The 18,161-nt window shown below is 40.5% G+C and overlaps 1 protein-coding gene across 1 annotated transcript; it reads left to right on the top strand.

Moving 5' to 3' along the window:
• Positions 1-210: 210 nt before the first annotated feature.
• On the top strand, positions 211-16,269 carry ASAH1 (N-acylsphingosine amidohydrolase 1). The gene is made up of 14 exons (XM_075027037.1): positions 211-356; positions 5,493-5,539; positions 5,734-5,824; positions 7,053-7,139; positions 8,143-8,221; positions 9,129-9,203; positions 10,033-10,078; positions 11,493-11,637; positions 12,807-12,861; positions 13,063-13,144; positions 13,712-13,843; positions 14,065-14,188; positions 14,732-14,788; positions 15,432-16,269. Exons 1-14 carry the CDS (start codon positions 279-281, stop codon positions 15,519-15,521), a joined length of 1,188 nt encoding a protein of 395 aa, XP_074883138.1. The 5' UTR covers positions 211-278; the 3' UTR covers positions 15,522-16,269.
• Positions 16,270-18,161: the final 1,892 nt, after the last annotated feature.

The raw sequence follows: 18,161 nt of genomic DNA, 5'->3' as shown, positions 1-18,161 counted from the left end.
GCGTCGCCTACCAGAGGCGATTTTACTTCAGGTTTTCTCGTGCGGAACTTCCCCCTTTTGGAAGAATGACTGAAAATCAATACCTCCGCTTTATTAAAAATAAAAAAGGAGGGCCTGGGCGGCGGCGGTAGGGCCGGGGCGGCGGCGGCAGGGCCCTGCCGCCGCCGCCCCGGCCCTACCGCCGCCGCCGCCGCCGCCTCCCTCCTCTGACAGGCGGGGCGGAGCGGCGTCATGTGGGCCGCCACACCGGGAAGGGCCTCGCCGAGCCGGGAAGGACGATGGCGGGCTGGCGCCGGGAGCTGTTGTCGCCCGCCGCTTTGCTCGTCGTGGCGCAGCTCGTTTGGGCGCCGGACCCGGTGAGGCTGGCGACCTGAGGGGGAAGGGGAAAGGGACGGGGCGGGTGGGATGGCCCCCCCCCCGGCCCTCTGTGGAGAAGGTGGAGGGGTGGGATGCGGCCGGCCCCGCCTGAGGGGTTGGCGGGGCCTCGGCGGGACGGGTGGGTGTGAGGGGAGCTGGCCGCTGCCGCTCTTCCCCACGCAGGAGGGCAAGCGTGCCTCTAAATTCACGCCGGTGAATTTTAAGGTAGCGTCTCGCTGCCCTCGCGGACTTCCTAACTTCTAAATGGCTCCTCTGGCAACCGGCGCGGCCGTGGCTGCGTTTTTGAGTCTTGGGGTTTATCGGGTGTGTTTTACAAGTCCTTGCTCATGCCCGCGTTCGATTTCGTATACGTCTATAACGTAAATATTGTAATGTTGGCACCATAGCAATGGTTTTCAAAAGGAAAGTTAAGACGGTCTCGCTAAAAGTACATAAGCTTGTGAATCTGCTTAGTGTATTTGCTATAGCTTCACCCCAGGGGAGAAGTGTAGAGCAGGTGGGCTTGGCGTGTCGTTTTTTGTTTGGTTGTTTTCTGGGTTTTTTTTTAAAGGAATAGGTGAAGTATGTAACTTTTGGTGGAATCGTGAAGTCGGGGGGTGGGTGGTGGTGGTATTTGAAACAGGCTGGCTTCCATCTCCTGGGCATGTAAACAGCAGTTCTTGCTTCCTGGTGTATTTTTTATTCCTGAAGCAGCGAAGCACTCTTTCATCTCTTCAGTTTCAGAATCTCCTCACCCTCTGTGAAGAGGACAGCTTTTTAAATATCTGTGGATTTCAAAATATTCTTTTGCAATATATTTTTAAATATTTGGGGAACATACTACTTCCTATATTCTTTTGTGTTTTCTGTACGACTTTTCTTAGCAAATTATATTGATCTCAGGAAAATTAGCATGGGGCTTGGGAGAGGGGAGAACTGCAGGAAAGACTTTGGAGGACTGTGGACATCTGCATGACCCATGTTCCCTTAGTGTCCACACCACACACAGAATTAGGGCCTCCTCTGTGCACCCAGTCCCATCCTTCCCCTTGCAAGAGCAGCTTCCCAATACTATAAGCCAGCTCCAGCTTAAAACACCTTCAGAATTTTAGCCAAAAGCTTCCTGGGGTGTGGAGTGGGGGAGAAAGTGCCAGCTATCAGCAAAGCCTATCATTAGAGCTTGGTTTTGCATTTGGTCACACTTGGTATGTCTTCACACTTTCACAATATCCACTGGGTGTCCAGGTTGCAGGTTGTGCTGCTGTGCAGCCAGATATCAGGCTTGGATATTTTATTTTCAGTTGAGATACTGGGACGCATCATTTGCTGAAGAATGAAGGACGATTGTTGTCTTCCTACGTACAGCTGGTTAGGTTCTTCTCTTTTCGTTAACAAAGAACATGGAAGCTAAATGCCATGAATTACATCTCAGTGGTGCAGAGTGTCAGTCCCTTTAGTGTTAGGTTAGGCCCTGTCAACCATACTGAACTTTTTGTCCAAACTGCTATTTAAATTGGCTTGGTCCCCCATTCTTCCGGGCTGCAAGACTACTTTTAACTTTTGTGTTCAGAAAGGTGGACAGCGTTGGGACTGCTGCAGCACAACAGAGTGCTGCGCTGGCATTGTCCCATAAGGGAAGAGGAGCAGAGAGAAAAATGTGTCACACCACGGAGTTCATAGACCAGAAGATGCTGAATACAGCAGATTACTTTGTCTGAAGGAGATTGAATGCCATGTCCTTAAACTATGGAATTGTGTTTCATAGCTTGAAGAGGTCATTTTATATTTATTTTTAAATATGAAGATGAGAAATGCTGAATATTAAGGAAAGGTGCCAGAGATGGTCCACCTCAAAAATGTTTTTGAGGGTGATAAAGAAAGTGTTGGCATTCTTTAGACTGGACAAGCTACATTCAGCCTATTTCATATTAATGAAATCAGGCTAGGTTTTAAAATATTTACTCAGCAGTCATTAAACCATGCATTAATTTTCTTTATTGCAGTGAATAATAACTATTACTTTGTGTTTTTTACCAGGTAGCAATTCATTTTGACAGTTTGCTAGTTATTTGGTTCCTGTTCTGCTCTACTCTTTTTTCTTACAACCAGTCATAATATGTTCTATGCTACTTCCATTTTTCTTATTATTTCCATCTTTCCCCATACCATGTTCTCTTGCTCCTCCACTGTGTTCTTTTTCTTTTAGTGTTTTGATCCTATGCTGCTGTGCATCCATTTTCATATCATTACATCCATGCAAATTTGAAAGTCAGCAGTATGTTGGATAATCAAAATATGCAACCTACTATTAACAAGCAATTTGGAAAAAAAAAAAAAAAAGAAAAGAAAAAAAGAAAGCATTTGATCATTCAAGAATAGCTGCATTCCTCCTAGGGGGTTCAATGCATGTTTGAAAAGCAAATTTATAGTCATGACCTCCTGTTTGGAGCTAGCTTCTGCTGGCCTTTTCTAATAGACCACCACTGCCTTGTCATGTTGGAAACTCAAGGCGATCCTCTAGTGCTGGAAGGCTGCTCCAGCTTCTCTCAGACAGCATTTATTGTTCCTCTTCCAGTGTCAAGCCTTTGCGGAGGGGAGGATCTCGCTGACCACAACTGTAACTTAATAGCTGCTTATTTCAGTCTGGTGATAGAAATTGCCTGGTGGTTTTTCTGTTGCTATAAGAAAATTCTTTAGGTATCTTTTTTTCTTATTACCTTGTCAGAAAAGTTTGCAGTTAGTCTTTTAGCTGATTGCAAAAGGTAACAATTTTTTTTTTTGTTCCTCGTTAGAATATTGTGTATAAAATAAATAAATAAATAAAAAACCATACCCACCCACCCCCACCCCCCCGAAACCCCCCCAAAAAACCACTTCTAGTTTTCTGGTTGACATCTTTTTAAATTACGGCTTATGTGCCAGCATATAATAGTTTACCTAAAGAAACTGTTAATAATCTTGGCTTTCTTCAGATATCTCAATCAATGGTAGCAGTTTTGGAAGATATATGGGTTGTTCTGGGGATTATTGGTTTCTTTAGCTTGCTTTATACATGGACAGGTGAGAAGTCTAAAATTACTGGCATGTGAGGAGACAATGTTTTCTCTGTATGTCTCCCTTAACTCTTCCTTTAACTGTCGCTTTCCCTACCTCTTTTGTGGCTTAGGTTGCAAAGGGCTGGCAAGGTAAAAATAACTTCAAATACAAGATTAAAATCTCAGGAGAGAGCATCAGCAGTGACATAACATTTAGCACCTGGAACATCACTTAAAATCCTCTGAAATCAGCTTGCGTGATCACCACAGTTTCCTCTGTGTATGCATGGGTTATACTGACAGATGAACTGAACTTTCATGCATTTAGGATAATTGTTTGTTACAGGCTTTATCTGTCAAGAAGCATATTTTGACAGCAGATATTTCCTGAAGGTCCAAATTTGTGCATCCATTGCAGTAGGATGTGTATGTAATGTCACTTTTTCTGATTGATTTTAGTATTGCAGGATGGAAAATTTCACAAGACAAATTGCATTAATTCTGTTAAGTATTTGCTTGGCTTTGCATAAAGTCTCTGACTTATGTTGCCTAATTAGTCATATGATATCCTCCAGTCCCCTCCTTGTTTAGAACCTTCCTCATTTTGAAAATTAAATGGGCCTCTTATGTTTGACCTTTTGTTCCAGCTATGCAAAGGCTGTAACTGCACTGCAGTGAAATCTAGGAAGGACGTAGCTACTGGTCTTATGCCTTCATCTCACATGTAGGAAAACCAAAATTCATCTCATGCTTTCTCCCAGCTACTGGAAACAATACAAAAAGAAAACACATGATAACACACAGAAACTAATCCCACTTTAAAGTTCCTGTTTTCAGTTGTAACAAGTTATGCCAGTGTTTAAACTCCGTGGCATTGTGTAAGACATTGTGTTTTCTAGATTAATGCATTAAAAGCAGATAATGTGATTAGCCCGAAGAAAACATGGACATTAGTTGGCTTGTTTGTCCCACATACGTAGCTGCTAGAGATCCTGTCTCAGTTTTTACTGGAGCCAGAATGCATTATAAGGACACACTAGTAAAGTAATCTAATTAGTAGAGCCAAATAAATACTGGAAGTTGAGGGTGGGGATGGGGAGAAGTGGTGGCAGGATTCTTACATATTTTTGTTTCTGTTCTGTCTCCCAAACACTTATGCTTTGGGAGCCTTTGTATGGACTCCTGGAATAGCATGTGTACCTTTCCTGTTCCCTAGTGGGACATACTGTGCTCTTAGGAGCTTACTGATCTGCTCAAATAGCTCAGGGACCAAATCTGGTCTGCTCTCAACTGGCTTGAAGCACAAGTGCGGCTAGTAGGCATTTGCTTGTGTTTCACTGGGTAAAACATGCAATTATAATTGTGGCATATATATGCATATGTTTCTATATGTATATGCATGCTTTATGTAATTGATAGGAAAACACCCTTGCGTTCATTTTGAGTATGCCTAAATATAGTTCTCAAACTTTCATTTGTAACTAGCCATGCTTACAGGAATGAAGGTAACTAGTTTTTAGTTATATTCCTGAAATGCGCCTCTCATCATATTTAGCACCAGTTCAGCGGCACTTTTCCACACTAAATAAAAAGTCATGCCATATAGCTCATTCCTCCGGCTGAGTAATTTATCCAAAGTTCGGTGTGCTTTCTCTGCCCCAGCTGTACAATGAAGCTTAACGCTAAGTGTAATTATGAATGACACTATAAAATGAGATTATGAATTGAACGAACGGAACAAACTGGTCCATACTGACATTTAAGTTTTCTGAACTTGTCTAAAGAGTATGCTTTTGAAGTGCTCCTCATTGAATCACACTGAGTAAAAATGGGTTTATATATTTATCATAAACTTGTGCTTGCCTTGTCTGAAGGTCTGTCAGACAGCACAGGGAAGTTGCTGTTTGTCCCCGACTTCTTGTATTCTCCTCTGCACCCTTTCCAAAGTCCCAAGACCTTCTCTTCATTTATTATCAAATCATCATGAATTGAATTAGCTGACTAGTCCTGAAGGTTTAATTCAAAACTCAGTCTGCTAGAATAATAAAGTGTTTTAACAAAAAGTAAAAGCTAAATAGTAATGTTTCACTGTCTTTACAGTATGGAGAAGAGTGCAGGAGTAAAACATACCCTCCTTCAGGACCAACGTAAGTAATCTGATTCAACTTGTCTAAGAAATTACGGAAAAATAGTGATTTGCAAGTCTGAAAACATTTTTTTTTTTTGGTAACTTTTCCTGTTGCAGGCCTAGAAAATGCTAGTTACGGATGGGAAGCACCTACTTTGTCAACTGTTTGTTCAAAGCTGCCTTTAAATTTGAACTCTGTTACTTATCTTTCAGGTTCAAAGGGAATGTACCCACGTATGTCATAAATCTTGATTTACCTCCCAGCAAAAGATGGGATAACTTGATGCACGACAAAAAGACAGAGGTATGAAATGCAGAGCTTGCTTTGAAGCTCAGCAGGTATAAAACTAGCATGTGGCCTTTTATTTTTGGAAAGGAATACCTGTGCTAAAATTCTCTGAAAGGGATAATATTTCTAGCTTACTTTTTTTTAATATGATTTTAGACTAGAATAATTGCTTGAGTAAAACTTTTTCTGTTCGACACTTGAGCTAGCTGCATCAAGTATAGGGGCACTGATGTTTGGGATGCAGAGGAATAAAAAATCGTGCGGCATAGAGCAGGCTTTCATTTATCAAAGCTCTTTAGTCATGAAGTAATACAGAATGAAGGGGGAGGAGTACACCAAAGGGACAGACTCAGTAAACTGAAGTGAAACTGAGGCAGCATCCCTTCCCCTCTGCACATCCCTGTTTCTCTCAAAACATTGCATGAGATGATTAAATAGCAAGGGGGAAATGAAGAACTTCCTGCCCTTTTCAGGGATGCTGGTTGCAGCACTGGTGTTTACCCAGCAGAAATAATTTTATAAATACTCAAGCCTATTTCACACTACTTAGAGCAGCTATTCTTCTGAAGGTTGCCGTAAATTCAATTCAGTAATGTTTTATTTCTCAAAAAATGCCAGGGATTTTTGCTATATCCTTGCTGACTTTGACCTTTCAGCTCTCAAAGCCAGACAAATTCTGCTTACACCGTAATATTTAAAGTCTCATTTAAGCCAGTGGGCATTGGAAGCCTCAGGTTGCACCTTAAATTCTGAAAGGTTTTCCTCTCTCCTGTACTTTGGAGTTAGATCACATAGAGTGGAACTCCATTTGTGGCCATTCATGTTGCAAATGGATAGCATGTACTTTTATAAGAAATTTATTGAGTCTTCTTGGCTTCAAGAACATCACTGCTTAAGCAAAGAGCTTTTAATTAATGTTTTTAAAGACAGAAGAGTGTGGAGTATTAAAATGTGATCAAAGGAGCAGAAGATGAGGATGGCTTTTTCTTGTAATTCATTTTCTCTGGTAGAGGGACATGTTGGAGCTAATCTAGAAAGTTACTTGAATAAAGCTTGAAGAGAGACTCTAATGGGGAATTGGGGCTGTTTTTCTCACCAAGAACACTACATTCAGCACTTTCTTTAAATACATATTTTTTCGACAAAATGTTTTTTTTGAAAAGTATGTGAGGAATTCTGTTAGTATTCTAGCAATTCTTATGCTCAAGATCTTCTATTCAATAACAACCCTTGTTCTTTTTAGCTGAAGACTGTGGTCCAGAATATTAAAGATATAGCAAATACCTTCTTCCCCAGTGGCAAAGTTGTTGACATAGTGGATAACAAAATAGTAAGTATTTTCAGCCTAATTATTTTATTACTGTATGCTCTGACTACCAGAATTAGAATGCTACTAAATTTGGCAATTAAGAACTTGACAAGTGATGATTCTTCCACTTCCAGAACAAAAATGCTGTTTTGAAGAGTTACTCGGAAATTTTACCTTTTGTGTGAAATTTTGCCGCTTTGCCTACTCTGAATTACTCTGAAACCATCAAACCTGAAGCGCATGTGTCTCTTCCTCCGCTTTATTTTTTCCAAGATCTTTTCAAATTTGGATTACTCATGCTAGACATACATGCTACTGACTTAGTCACTGTAGCAAAACACTAAAATTCTCTTTGCCATGTTCAGCTCCTTTTAAACAGTAGAATAAAATCAGGTTTTGAAAACTGTAATAAATGTCTGATTACAGGGGCAACTTTGACCAGGCCTCATCTTAAAAAAATAATTTGGTTCTGATTAAAATAGGTTTTGGCATAGAATCAGGGCAGGGGAAAACAGTGTAGCACTAGAGACAGCATAAGGTCAAATCTGTCCCCCATCTTTATTTACAGCAGCCGTCAGTCATGCTGGCCACACTTCACTTGTGTCCCTGTGTGCCTGAGTGGAGTTGCCATAAAGGTAACATATGGAGGTAGTCCTACCAATGCGTGAAAGTTAGGGATTCCCTTAAACGCTGATGTCAAGATCAGTTCCAGTTGAGCTCTTAACATCTGAGAGTCCTATTTCATTCTCTTATGTCTATTGCTGCTAACAATAATTAAGATACTGTGCTAATAATCTCCATGGCTCACATGTCAATATTTTGATAAGTAATAGTTTTTACTTTCCCTAAGTACATACTTGTCTTCCAACTACTCTACAAACATCCTCAGGTTCTACAGGCTGCAAAGGAATTAAATACTCAATTCAATAGTTGTGAGAAGGATGTACCTGTTGGGGAGAGGTTTGTTTTAAGTGACAAAATAGTGTTAATTTACGCAAACAACGTACAAAACCTTTCCTTTCAGGCTCGTCTGACTGCCACGCTTCCTTATCCTTTCAATGAAGAACTCCAAGGGATTGCAAATTCATCTGGGATTCCTTTGGGTAAGTTTCTAACACTTTATTAATGTAGTGGAAAACTAGGAATCCAGACTTGCTTAAAATTAGTATATGTACCAATTTGCAGTATAGTTGTAGTCATCTGTGACTTTAACAAATAAATTATTAATTAAGTAGATAAAACAAAAAATTGCATCTCACACTAAATGAAAACAGTATTTTAGAGGAGAATGGCAATAAATCACATAAGCCTTTCATCAGGCTGGGACTTCTCTGTACAGCTGTAGCTTCTTGCTCCTGAGTTTTGGGAACTGGAGCAAGCATCGGCTCCTGTGCACCAAAATTTGGGGGAATCCTTGATTCTCATTGGTTTCCCATTCAGCTGTATGTCTTCTGTTGACATACCAAGAAGGCAAGGCTCAGTTTCATGCTGTGTTTTCTTTCCCTTGTGATCGTTGCCACATCCTCATGCCTGCCTTCTGCACCTACTGCAAAAGCATGCAATTCCAGGTGAGAAGTAGACACTAAATTCTTCCAGAATTGAGACAGAGAAGGTCCATAGACCTGCTTCCACTGCTTCGCTCATACAGGAGCAGTACACTTGGTGCTAGTCAGCAGCTCTTATATGGGAATAGTGGTACATATAGCAGCTTTCTTCTTTACAGTGAATTTCACAGCTTGTTTTGAAGTTTCCAGAGGAGGAAGTAGCAATGACTGTCAGCTTTCTGTATGGAAAGGCAGAAGGCCAAGGGATTCTGATCCTTCTATTTGCCTTTCAGGAAGCTCTTGATTTTGCTGAACCAGTCATTTCAAAGATCAAATGAGATTCAAACAGAAATTCTTAAGAGAAGTATTATAGAACGCTGAACTTTGCAGTATGCTTTTTTCAAACCATATTTTTCTGTTCATGGAAGAAGTTTCAAACTATTGAACTTTGTTTCTTTTGTTCTAGGGGAAATTGTTATTTTTAACATCTTCTATGAAATTTTTACTGTATGTACATCCATAGTGGCGGAAGATAAAACAGGTAATACAACCCAGAATAGTGTTAACAGTTTTCTCTTATGTAGGAGAGGGTCCACCTCAATTGTACAAACATAGTACTTCTGAACTGCAGGCAAGAAGGTCTAGTAGGAGGGACTAAAAGCAATGATAATAAAAAGGTATTCCTTGAGAAGGGAATAAGAGATCACAGGTGTCTTAGGTAGAAAAAGGGAAAAAATACTTTCAAAGATGGTTTAGTTTTGATTTTGTTGGGGGGCGGGTTGCAGGGTTTTTGTTGTTTTGGTTTTTTTTTAATAGGTGCCATTTGTTTTTCTAGGGGAAAGAAACGCAAGCCAGACATGATATTTTCTCAGTGCCATGAGGGATTCTAGTGCAATCCATTTTGCATCTAGTTTCTAGCTATCACATATGTATGGTGCTAGAAAAAATGGATAGTCTGCTTTAAGAAAAGAGACTCTCTCATTCTCTTACTCAGTTCTGCAGTCCTTGTCTGCACCTGTTCCAGCTTAGGAAGTTTCTGAGGGATTCTCAGAGGGCTTACAAATGTCTCACTTTTAGAGAAAGCTCAGGTATTACCATTACATTAAGACAATGTGGAAAGCATCTGAGGTTGAGATGAACAGCAGTTTACAAGATTACTTGATATCAATTATGGCGAAACACTTCTCTGATCCAAAAACCCCCACCATTTTTCTGTGCTTATGAAAAGGGCAAGTAGACAATGGTATTTTCCCTGCTTGCTTTCCCAGGTATTTTTCCTGCTTATTCATTTCCTGGTTTTCTAAGCTGAAATCTATGTCTCTTTCTTCAGAAAAATGTATTTATTTATTGATTGATTGATTGTTATGTAGGGAAGCTGTACCATGCCCGAAACTTGGATTTTGGACTCTTTCTTGGGTAAGTACCTAAACTTGTGGGTTGTTTGGTTTTTTTTAAACCCAAAGAAAAAGCTAGCTAAACTTGGAATTACTATGTGCATTCTTTGAGTCTAAATGATGAATCAGGTATTGTTAAGACTGTGACAAGTAATTCTGCATTGCATGTTGTGGAAAAAAGGCTAAAACAAATAAAAGGATTGTTCTGCTGATCTTATGTCAAACTACTCCAAGCATGTTGGGAATTACTTTGAGAAACAGTTGTGTTCAGTGTTACTTAGCGTTTTCTCAGCTCCAGTTAAAACTGTCTCGATCCAAAGAACAGTCCATGTAACCTTACCTCTGAGGCGCGGTATATCTTGTTCTTTACGTGGTGGGACAGAAGCATCCATTTTGGTGTATGCAGTGAAATGTGGATTGGATTGGGGGTTGTTTTTGTGGTTGATTTTTTTTCCAAATTATCCCCCTAGTTACTGTACTGTGCTCTACTGGCACTTCCCATCATTCATCATTTCTACTTAGAAGCCAGTGATTTCTATTCCACTTATCTAACATTATCATTCATTTGGATACAAACTGTGTAGTTTGTTGCCCAGCACTGGATTCTCTTTTAGTTCTCATTTCATACCTCATGATCAGGTAGTTCAGTGTTTGCTTTTATTATCCCAGTATATTTTGTCATGTCACTCTTCCAGATGACTCTCAATGCCCCGATGGAATTTAAATGTCCATCTTCATTAAAATTCTTACCTGCCTATCAAAAAATCAACTGTGACTCCACCTGTCCCTTGGTTGGCTTGTATTGAACTTCTCCCACTTGTCAGAAATACTGGGAACATGCTCCCTGAAAAGTAAGGCAATTTTGAAAGCTGTTCCCAGAATCTGGATCGTTTCCAGAGAATTTAATGGTCTGCTAAGTGTTCTTTAGCACCCTCTTGCCTACAAAATGTTCTGGCTTATTTTACAAACTAGATTTGGGACTTTGTGCAGAGCACATCCAGTAGTATGTGGTTTGTTTTCTCCCTTTGAAAAGTAAGAACTCGAGGGAACTGGCTCATTCTGCTGCAGAACAAGCTACACATGCTTTCAGGACACAGTAGGTTCGGTGTCACAGGCAGTACCCGTAGAGGCCTCCCTTTGCCAGCAGGAATAGAACAAAGTTATGTGTGTTCAAAACCAACCAGTTGTAATGATGGTGCTGTTTAATACAGAGTAGTGTATATGCTCTTGGTTTGAACAAAACAGTTCTTTTTACTATCCATTTAGAGTTCCTTGTTGTCTCCTGCTGGTGCAGCTGAGGTAACTACTGAGCAGTGGTGATGGCTGACACGAGTAAGATCAGAGGATAGGCATCACAGGAAATCTGTGTGCTGTGAAGGGAAGTTTTAAAAGCTACTGAGGGAGGGAAGTTTCAAATGCTGTACTGTCTTCTGCAGGTGGGATGTTAAAAATAATTCCTGGACTTTAACTCGGGAACTGAAGCCTTTAGTGGTAAACTTGGACTTCCAGAGAAACAACAAAACAGTATTCAAGTCTACAAATTTTGCTGGATACATAGGCATGGTGTCTGGAGTCAAACCAGTAAGCATGGGGAGGGGGGCTTGTCAATTTGTTAATAATGCTTTCATCCTCTGCCTTGGGATGTTTTTTAATAAATGATCTCTTAATTGTTCTGGTACACAGTATAGCTATTTGAATAAAGGTAAAAAAACAAAGCTGCACTCTTCCTTATAAAAGGAGATTACCTAAATGGAATATTTATATTTGGACAATTCTTAAAAACAATGTTCAGTTCTGAATACGAACAGGAGTGAATACAAAGTGCTCAAGTGGTTGGAGTTTCTTTCTAGCAAATAGATACTGCTGTGATCCCAGAGGTGAAATGGCATACTTGTGCTGTTTTAATTCTTTGTCCAGTCCTTCTTGGAAAAGGAGTCCTATGTTGCAAGATTTTTTTTTTTTTTTTTTTTAATAGACACCTGAAGTCTAGGTTTTATCTACATCTTTAAAAACAACAGTACAGAACCATACCAGGGTCTCCATCTTACCACAACTCCTCCTTTTCTACACACTCTGCCTTTATCCTCTATTGTAGGTGGTCCTTCTCATAGTAGACTATTTCTGGCATAAATCCCTGCATTGTATCAATTTATTTTTGTCTGCTGGTCAAATAAATTGGGAAGAGTCCATTCTGAAAATGATCCAGTTTAGCTGAATTGCACTTTCCTCTGAAAGAAACACTAGTTGGAGAAGACTGGGACTTGAATCTGAATTGTGTGTTGCAAGTAGCACAGATTGAATTGTGTACAGCTGCATGCTCGTGTGAACAGCAATACCATATCAGGGTGTACTTAGCACTGGGACTTAAAAATTTGCCTTCAAACTAGAATAGTATTCAGAGGTCTGAGAAGAACTTTACACACAGCAGGGGAAGGAAAACTGGTAATTCAGTGATGCAACAAGGACCAAGGAAAAATGGCCATAGGCTTGACTTGCTTAGCATAAAAGCATGGTTTGTTGGATTGCTATGCCAGGTCAGAAAACTATGAATTATCATTTCTATTTATTCAAGCAGTGATAAATTAGGTTCTTCTCTGCATGGGCTTGATCTTGCAGCCCATTACTCAAAGGGGAAGAGTCTAACAAACAAGAAGCTCAATTGGCATGTGAATTGCAATGCTGCCTCTTGTTTGTTACTGGTATTAATGGGCTGGGGATGGATGAAGGTTGACTTGTTTAATGCTTTTCAGGACTTGTTCACGCTGACAATGAATGAGCGTTTCAGTCTTGATGGTGGTTATGTTGGTGAGTAATGCTCATTTCTTTCATGATTTCTATACAAGTTTTCCAGACCTTGGGCACACCAGTTACCTTAGTAAACAGGCACACAAATGGTGAAGAGATTCCGGATGAGTAAGATAAAACACAGTTAATTTTAAAGGCTACGAAAGTTAGAATAGCATGAGTGAACCTTCTGAAAACATTGTAACCAGCGATATTTTGCAGGAATCTTCGAATGGTTTCTTGGTAGAAGAGATGGTATGTGGATGGGCTTTCTTACAAGAACAGTGTTAGAGAATGCTACAAGGTATTCCTCACCCCCCCCTCTAAATATTCTACTGCTTTAATCTGCTTTGCTTTCAAGTGGCATGAGTACTGTAGCTAATGATACAGATATCTTCCTAGAAGCCTTAACAGTAGTTCTGGTTTTGCTGGTACTCTGGTGTGGGAGAGGCATCATACACGGTCCCTTAGAACTCCTCAAATTGTTTTCTCAGATTTTTTTTTTTTTCCTAATGAACCTATTGGTATCTGAATGTGTAACAGCATTCTGCATCAAAACACATCCAACAGGCAGTAGCATATCACAGGAAGTAACAGAAACAAAGCTTTCATGCAGTAAATGAATTAGGTGGGATATGACACAGCATTTATTCCTGAAAAAGTGCCAAGAACAACCATACTTTAAGTACAAAGTGAGTGGAAGAGCTTTGCTTAAATGTGTTCCTTCATTGTGATACAATCTCCTCATGTGTGCATGAAAGGGGAAGAAAGGTGTGACTACCCAAACTTCTCCTGGGTTTGTGAAATGTGTTCTTCAGCACTTGAACCATTTATAGCATTTAATAGTCCAACACTACTTTGTTATCTGCAGTTACCAGGATGCAAAAGACAAACTGGCAAAAACAAGACTGCTGGCTCCAGCTTACTTTATACTGGGTGGAAAAAATTCTGGAGAAGGGTGTGTGATAACTCGTTCCAGGACAGCTAGTCTGGATATCTGGGAGTGAGTATGCTCGACCTGACCCTCCAGAAGAGGACAGGTTCCACCAAGAATTGTGTCCTATGTTTCTTGTGACTTCTGTTGTGGAAGAACTCGCTTCTTTAGCATCATTGAAAAATACCACAGCAAGCCTAAAAAAAATCCGGCTGTGGACAATATATACTATATATGTACTTAACTACATACTTCGAGAAGAAAAACACAAACATATTCCTCTTTTCCAGCCTTGATATCAAGAAAGGCACATGGTACGTGTTAGAAACAAACTACGATCGCTGGAAGCCTCCGCTAATCTTGGATAATCGTAGAACACCTGCAATGAAATGCCTGAACCAGACAATGCAAGAGGTAGACATCCTCTGAATACCTCATCTTGCTGTTGGGAAACTCCAAAACTGATCTGACGCAGCCAGGAGGATTCAGGGCATTTGCAAGCACAGCTGTAATGACAGAACTGGCTAACGGTTTTGTGACAATTTGTCTGTGCTGCTGGGTAATAAAGTACCAGCTGGCTCTTTACACAAATGGGTTTTAGTTTTAGGCTTTCTCTTCATCTAGGTAGGTTTCCTGCAAGCATTTTCTGTGGCTGCATATGCAGGGGGATAATCTGGAGATACTTTGAGAGAGAATTTCAGTGTTTCCTGTGCTGTTTTGTCACCAGTGAAATTCAAACGCTTGCTGTGTCAAAACACACTCAAGTGTCCTATGCTGTACTGAGATCTGGTCTGCTCGAGTTTTTGCAACCCATATTCTTCTGATCTCAAGATGTATGGGTATCATGTACTCTTAAAGCTTTTATCTTATTATCTGAGCAGTAAAAAAGTTACAGTTCTCAGCACTTACACTAACAGGTTAATGTCCGTTAACATCGATGTCTTTATTTTCTTTCAGAACATCTCCTTACCAACAATTTATGATGTTCTCTCCACAAAGCCTGTCCTCAATAAGGTAATGCTTCTATTTTTGCAGAAAGTTTGGGGTGGGGGGCAGACCACTAACTACTATACATCTAAGGAGGAGGTCACAGTGGGGTTTTTTAGGTGAAAACATGCACATAAAAATGAAATAAATTCCACATGACTTCATAAAAGCAAAACGTAATTGCTGGAATAGCTGTCTTCCAAAGGCCCTACAGCTTTAAAACTCTGAGTAGCCTGAGCCCTTTCCTCGTAGCTGGCTCTGGTTTGAGGCATCTTAAGGACCCTGCTAACCTGAATTAACCTGTTATACATGCCTTTATAAGCAGCATGAAACAAGTTAATATACCTCATGGTTTAGGCATACTACAGGCACATTGTTCTTGCAACAAAAGATGTTTTAGTCTGAACTTGAGGTTTTTGGTGTTTAGGAAAAAAAAAGACTAAAGGGCTGAGAAGAGTTTTTGAATTATAAAGTTCAGTTACTATATTAAGTGGAGGCAGCATTCCTGGCTGAAGACACAAACTATTCATACTTGCATGTTGCTGAGTAAATAAGATAAATGCTCATTTGAGTTGAAATGTTCAGCTAGTATCAGAGACAGTTTTTCACTAATTGCTGTAATGAGGCTTTTTTTTTTTTCCCCTTCTTCCTTCTCCCACCTGCCTGTTAGCTGACTGTGTGCACAACGCTGATGGAGGTATATAACGGTCATACAGAGACTTACCTGCGGGAATGCCCAGATCCCTGTAGTCCTTGGTAGTCCTGTACCTTTCCAATGTTGGAAGCTGCTTGTCTGAATTGGAGATCCTCCAAGAAGAAATACTTCTGGAAAGAGATTCCTCGGTCTAACTCCTTTCTTCAGAAATCTAATGGCTGTATAGAAACGTCAGTGAGCTTCTAACAGTGGAGGACCCTATCTCACAGCAGACTTTCTTGCTTTCTGATCAGCAGTTCTGCTGACGAGAAATGTATACTAATGAATGTCTGGTTTGATTTCAGCCATTTCTGCCAAACGAGTTCAGCATTTAGCTCTAGATCTCCTCAGCCTTGACAGTATTCTTGGTTTGGTTTGTTGTTGGTTCGTGGGTTTGTTATTTCTTGTTGTTTGGTTGGGTGTTTTTTAGATTAAAATACTTCTAAAACACACATAAGTTAAAATGGCACCTGTCAAGCATGAAAAAGAATTGGGTATAAGAAGGCCATCTGGGACAGTACAGTTCTGTTATCCTTTCTTAAGCACTTAAGATGAATTGCTAGTGTTCTGGTCCAATATGAGGTTATGTCTAAGATGCCCTGTTATAAAATAATTTACCAAGTGTCATATCTAGTCACAGAAACAAGGTCTTGGGGAAATATCTAAAATGAGATCTGAGCCAAAAAATGTCTTTTCACTGATTTATAGATCTTTTGCTGAAGCTCGCTCTTGGCCTGTTAACAAATTTTTTTTAACACAGATTTTTCTGTTGTCTCAAAAAATTACTAATACAATAAATATTCTTGAGAACTACTTTCTTTGACCAAAGTACACATGCACTGATTTCATACCTCAGTGGAAGTCACCATGCATGTTACATATCACATGGCAGAAAGGGCATTCACTTCCGAATAGACTGATTTTAACAGTGTCTGAAAAACTGATTTATTTCTTAAACTGACAGTTAAAGCTATTACCAGAATGGGAAGTAGCCAGCTGCTAGTAGTGGCTGGGTTGTCTGGGGGGATTTTGTTTAGTTGGTTTGGTTTTGGAAAGTGGGGGAGGGAAGCCAAGTCAGACTACACCATTGGCTGGAATTAAAATTTAGAAAGTAAAGGTCCTTTAGAAATAGGAAGAAGTACAGGCACCCTAATATCCTAGGAAGCAGATAACATAGAAGGCACTAGTTTTATCTGTGTCACTGGCTGCATTGCTGGGACTAGTTTCCAGTGCCAACTCTTGTGTTTTATAACACGCAAAGAGAAGACACTGGAGAGTAAGCTTAGGGGCTGATATATATGGTGGTTCACTTGTCTTTCTTTTCTTAACCACCCAAGGAAAGAGGTCGTATTAATATTCCCATTGAGCCATGAATTTAAAGTTGCCACTGGTGTAAGGGGCGTGTTTGCTGTCCCTTTGATGTCTGCAGAGATGGTATTGCATAAGGCATTCCAACTAAAACCTGCAAGTTCATGACATCCAGTCACAAAGGGATTCTTGATAGGCAGGACATGCAGAACAGTATTACTGTAGTGCAGAAGTTCAGAACAGAGGATACTACAGTTTTCTGTTCCAAACAGTAAAGGCTACTATAAGATTTTTTTTTTTTAATAGTTGCAAATTTAACACTAAGAAGCTTAAAGAAGGGGAAACAAGTTATTGCCCATGAATCTGAAATGCAAAGTCAACTTTCATCCAAGTGTGACTTGCCAAGTTTTATTTAGTATTGCTTCCTTTTCTAAAAGAAATATTAAAATTTCTCCAAGGCTTTCAGTACAGTTTCCCACAGCCTCCTACTAGAGAAACTGATGGGTTATGGACTAGACAAGTGGTCTGTGCGGTGGGTGGGAAACTGGCTGACACGCCGCACCCAGGGGGTGCTGGTAAATAGCTCCTTTTCAAACTGGCAACCTGTCACAAGCTGGGTCCCCCAGGGATCGATATTGGGCCCAACGCTGTTTAATATCTTCATAAGGGATCTGGATGATGGGATCAAGCGTACGCTGATGAAGTTTGTGAATGATACCAAACTGAGTGGGGAAGTGGACAGTTGGAAGGGAGAGCCACCCTGCAGGAAAACCTGGGTAGGCTGGAAGAGTGGGCTGACAAGAACCTTACGAAGTTCAACAAAGACAAGTGTAAGGTCTTGCACCTGGGAGAACAATCCAGGAGTGCAGCACAGGCTGGCATCTACCCAGCTGGGGACCAGCTCTGTGGAAAGGGGTCTGGGGGTTCTGGTGAACAACAGGCTCCATATGAGTGAACAGCGTGCTGCTGTGGAAAAGAAACCCAACTGGATGTGGGTTGCATCAAGGGCAGCATCAGCAGAGATAAAGGAGTCATTATCCCACTCTACTCAGCGCTGGTCAGGCCACACCTGGAATACTGTGTTCAGTTCTGGTCCCTCTTATAGAAGAAAGATGTGGACAGGCTGGAGAGGGTCCAGAGAAGGCCACAAAGATGATCAAAGGCCTGGGAAGCCTGCCGTATAAGGAAAGGCTGAGAGAACTGGGCTTGTTCAACCTTGAGAAAAGAAGGCTTAGGGGAGACTTTATCACCACATTCCAATATTTAAAGGGTGGCTACAAAGAAGATGGAGACTCTCTTTTTACAAGGAGTCACACAGAAAAGATGAGGGGTAATGGGTACAAGTAACTCCTGGGGAGATTCCATTTGGACATGAGAAATTTATCACAACAAGAACCA

This window comes from Buteo buteo, chromosome 1, assembly GCF_964188355.1.
Source record: "Buteo buteo chromosome 1, bButBut1.hap1.1, whole genome shotgun sequence".
NCBI lineage: Eukaryota > Metazoa > Chordata > Aves > Accipitriformes > Accipitridae > Buteo > Buteo buteo.
The sequence above is the reverse complement of the archived record's forward strand: the minus strand, read 5'-3'. Positions and strand labels throughout refer to the sequence as shown.

What these genes read in the sequence shown, in the direction of transcription:
- ASAH1 (XM_075027037.1), top strand. Translation starts at nt 279, where the DNA reads ATGGCGGGCTGGCGCCGGGAGCTGTTGTCGCCCGCCGCTTTGCTCGTC. An exon ending in TGCACGACAAAAAGACAGAG is followed by an intron (nt 5,825 to 7,052) that starts GTATGAAATGCA and finishes TGTTCTTTTTAG; the next exon opens with CTGAAGACTGTGGTCCAGAA. An exon ending in ACATAGTGGATAACAAAATA is followed by an intron (nt 7,140 to 8,142) that starts GTAAGTATTTTC and finishes CTTTCCTTTCAG; the next exon opens with GCTCGTCTGACTGCCACGCT.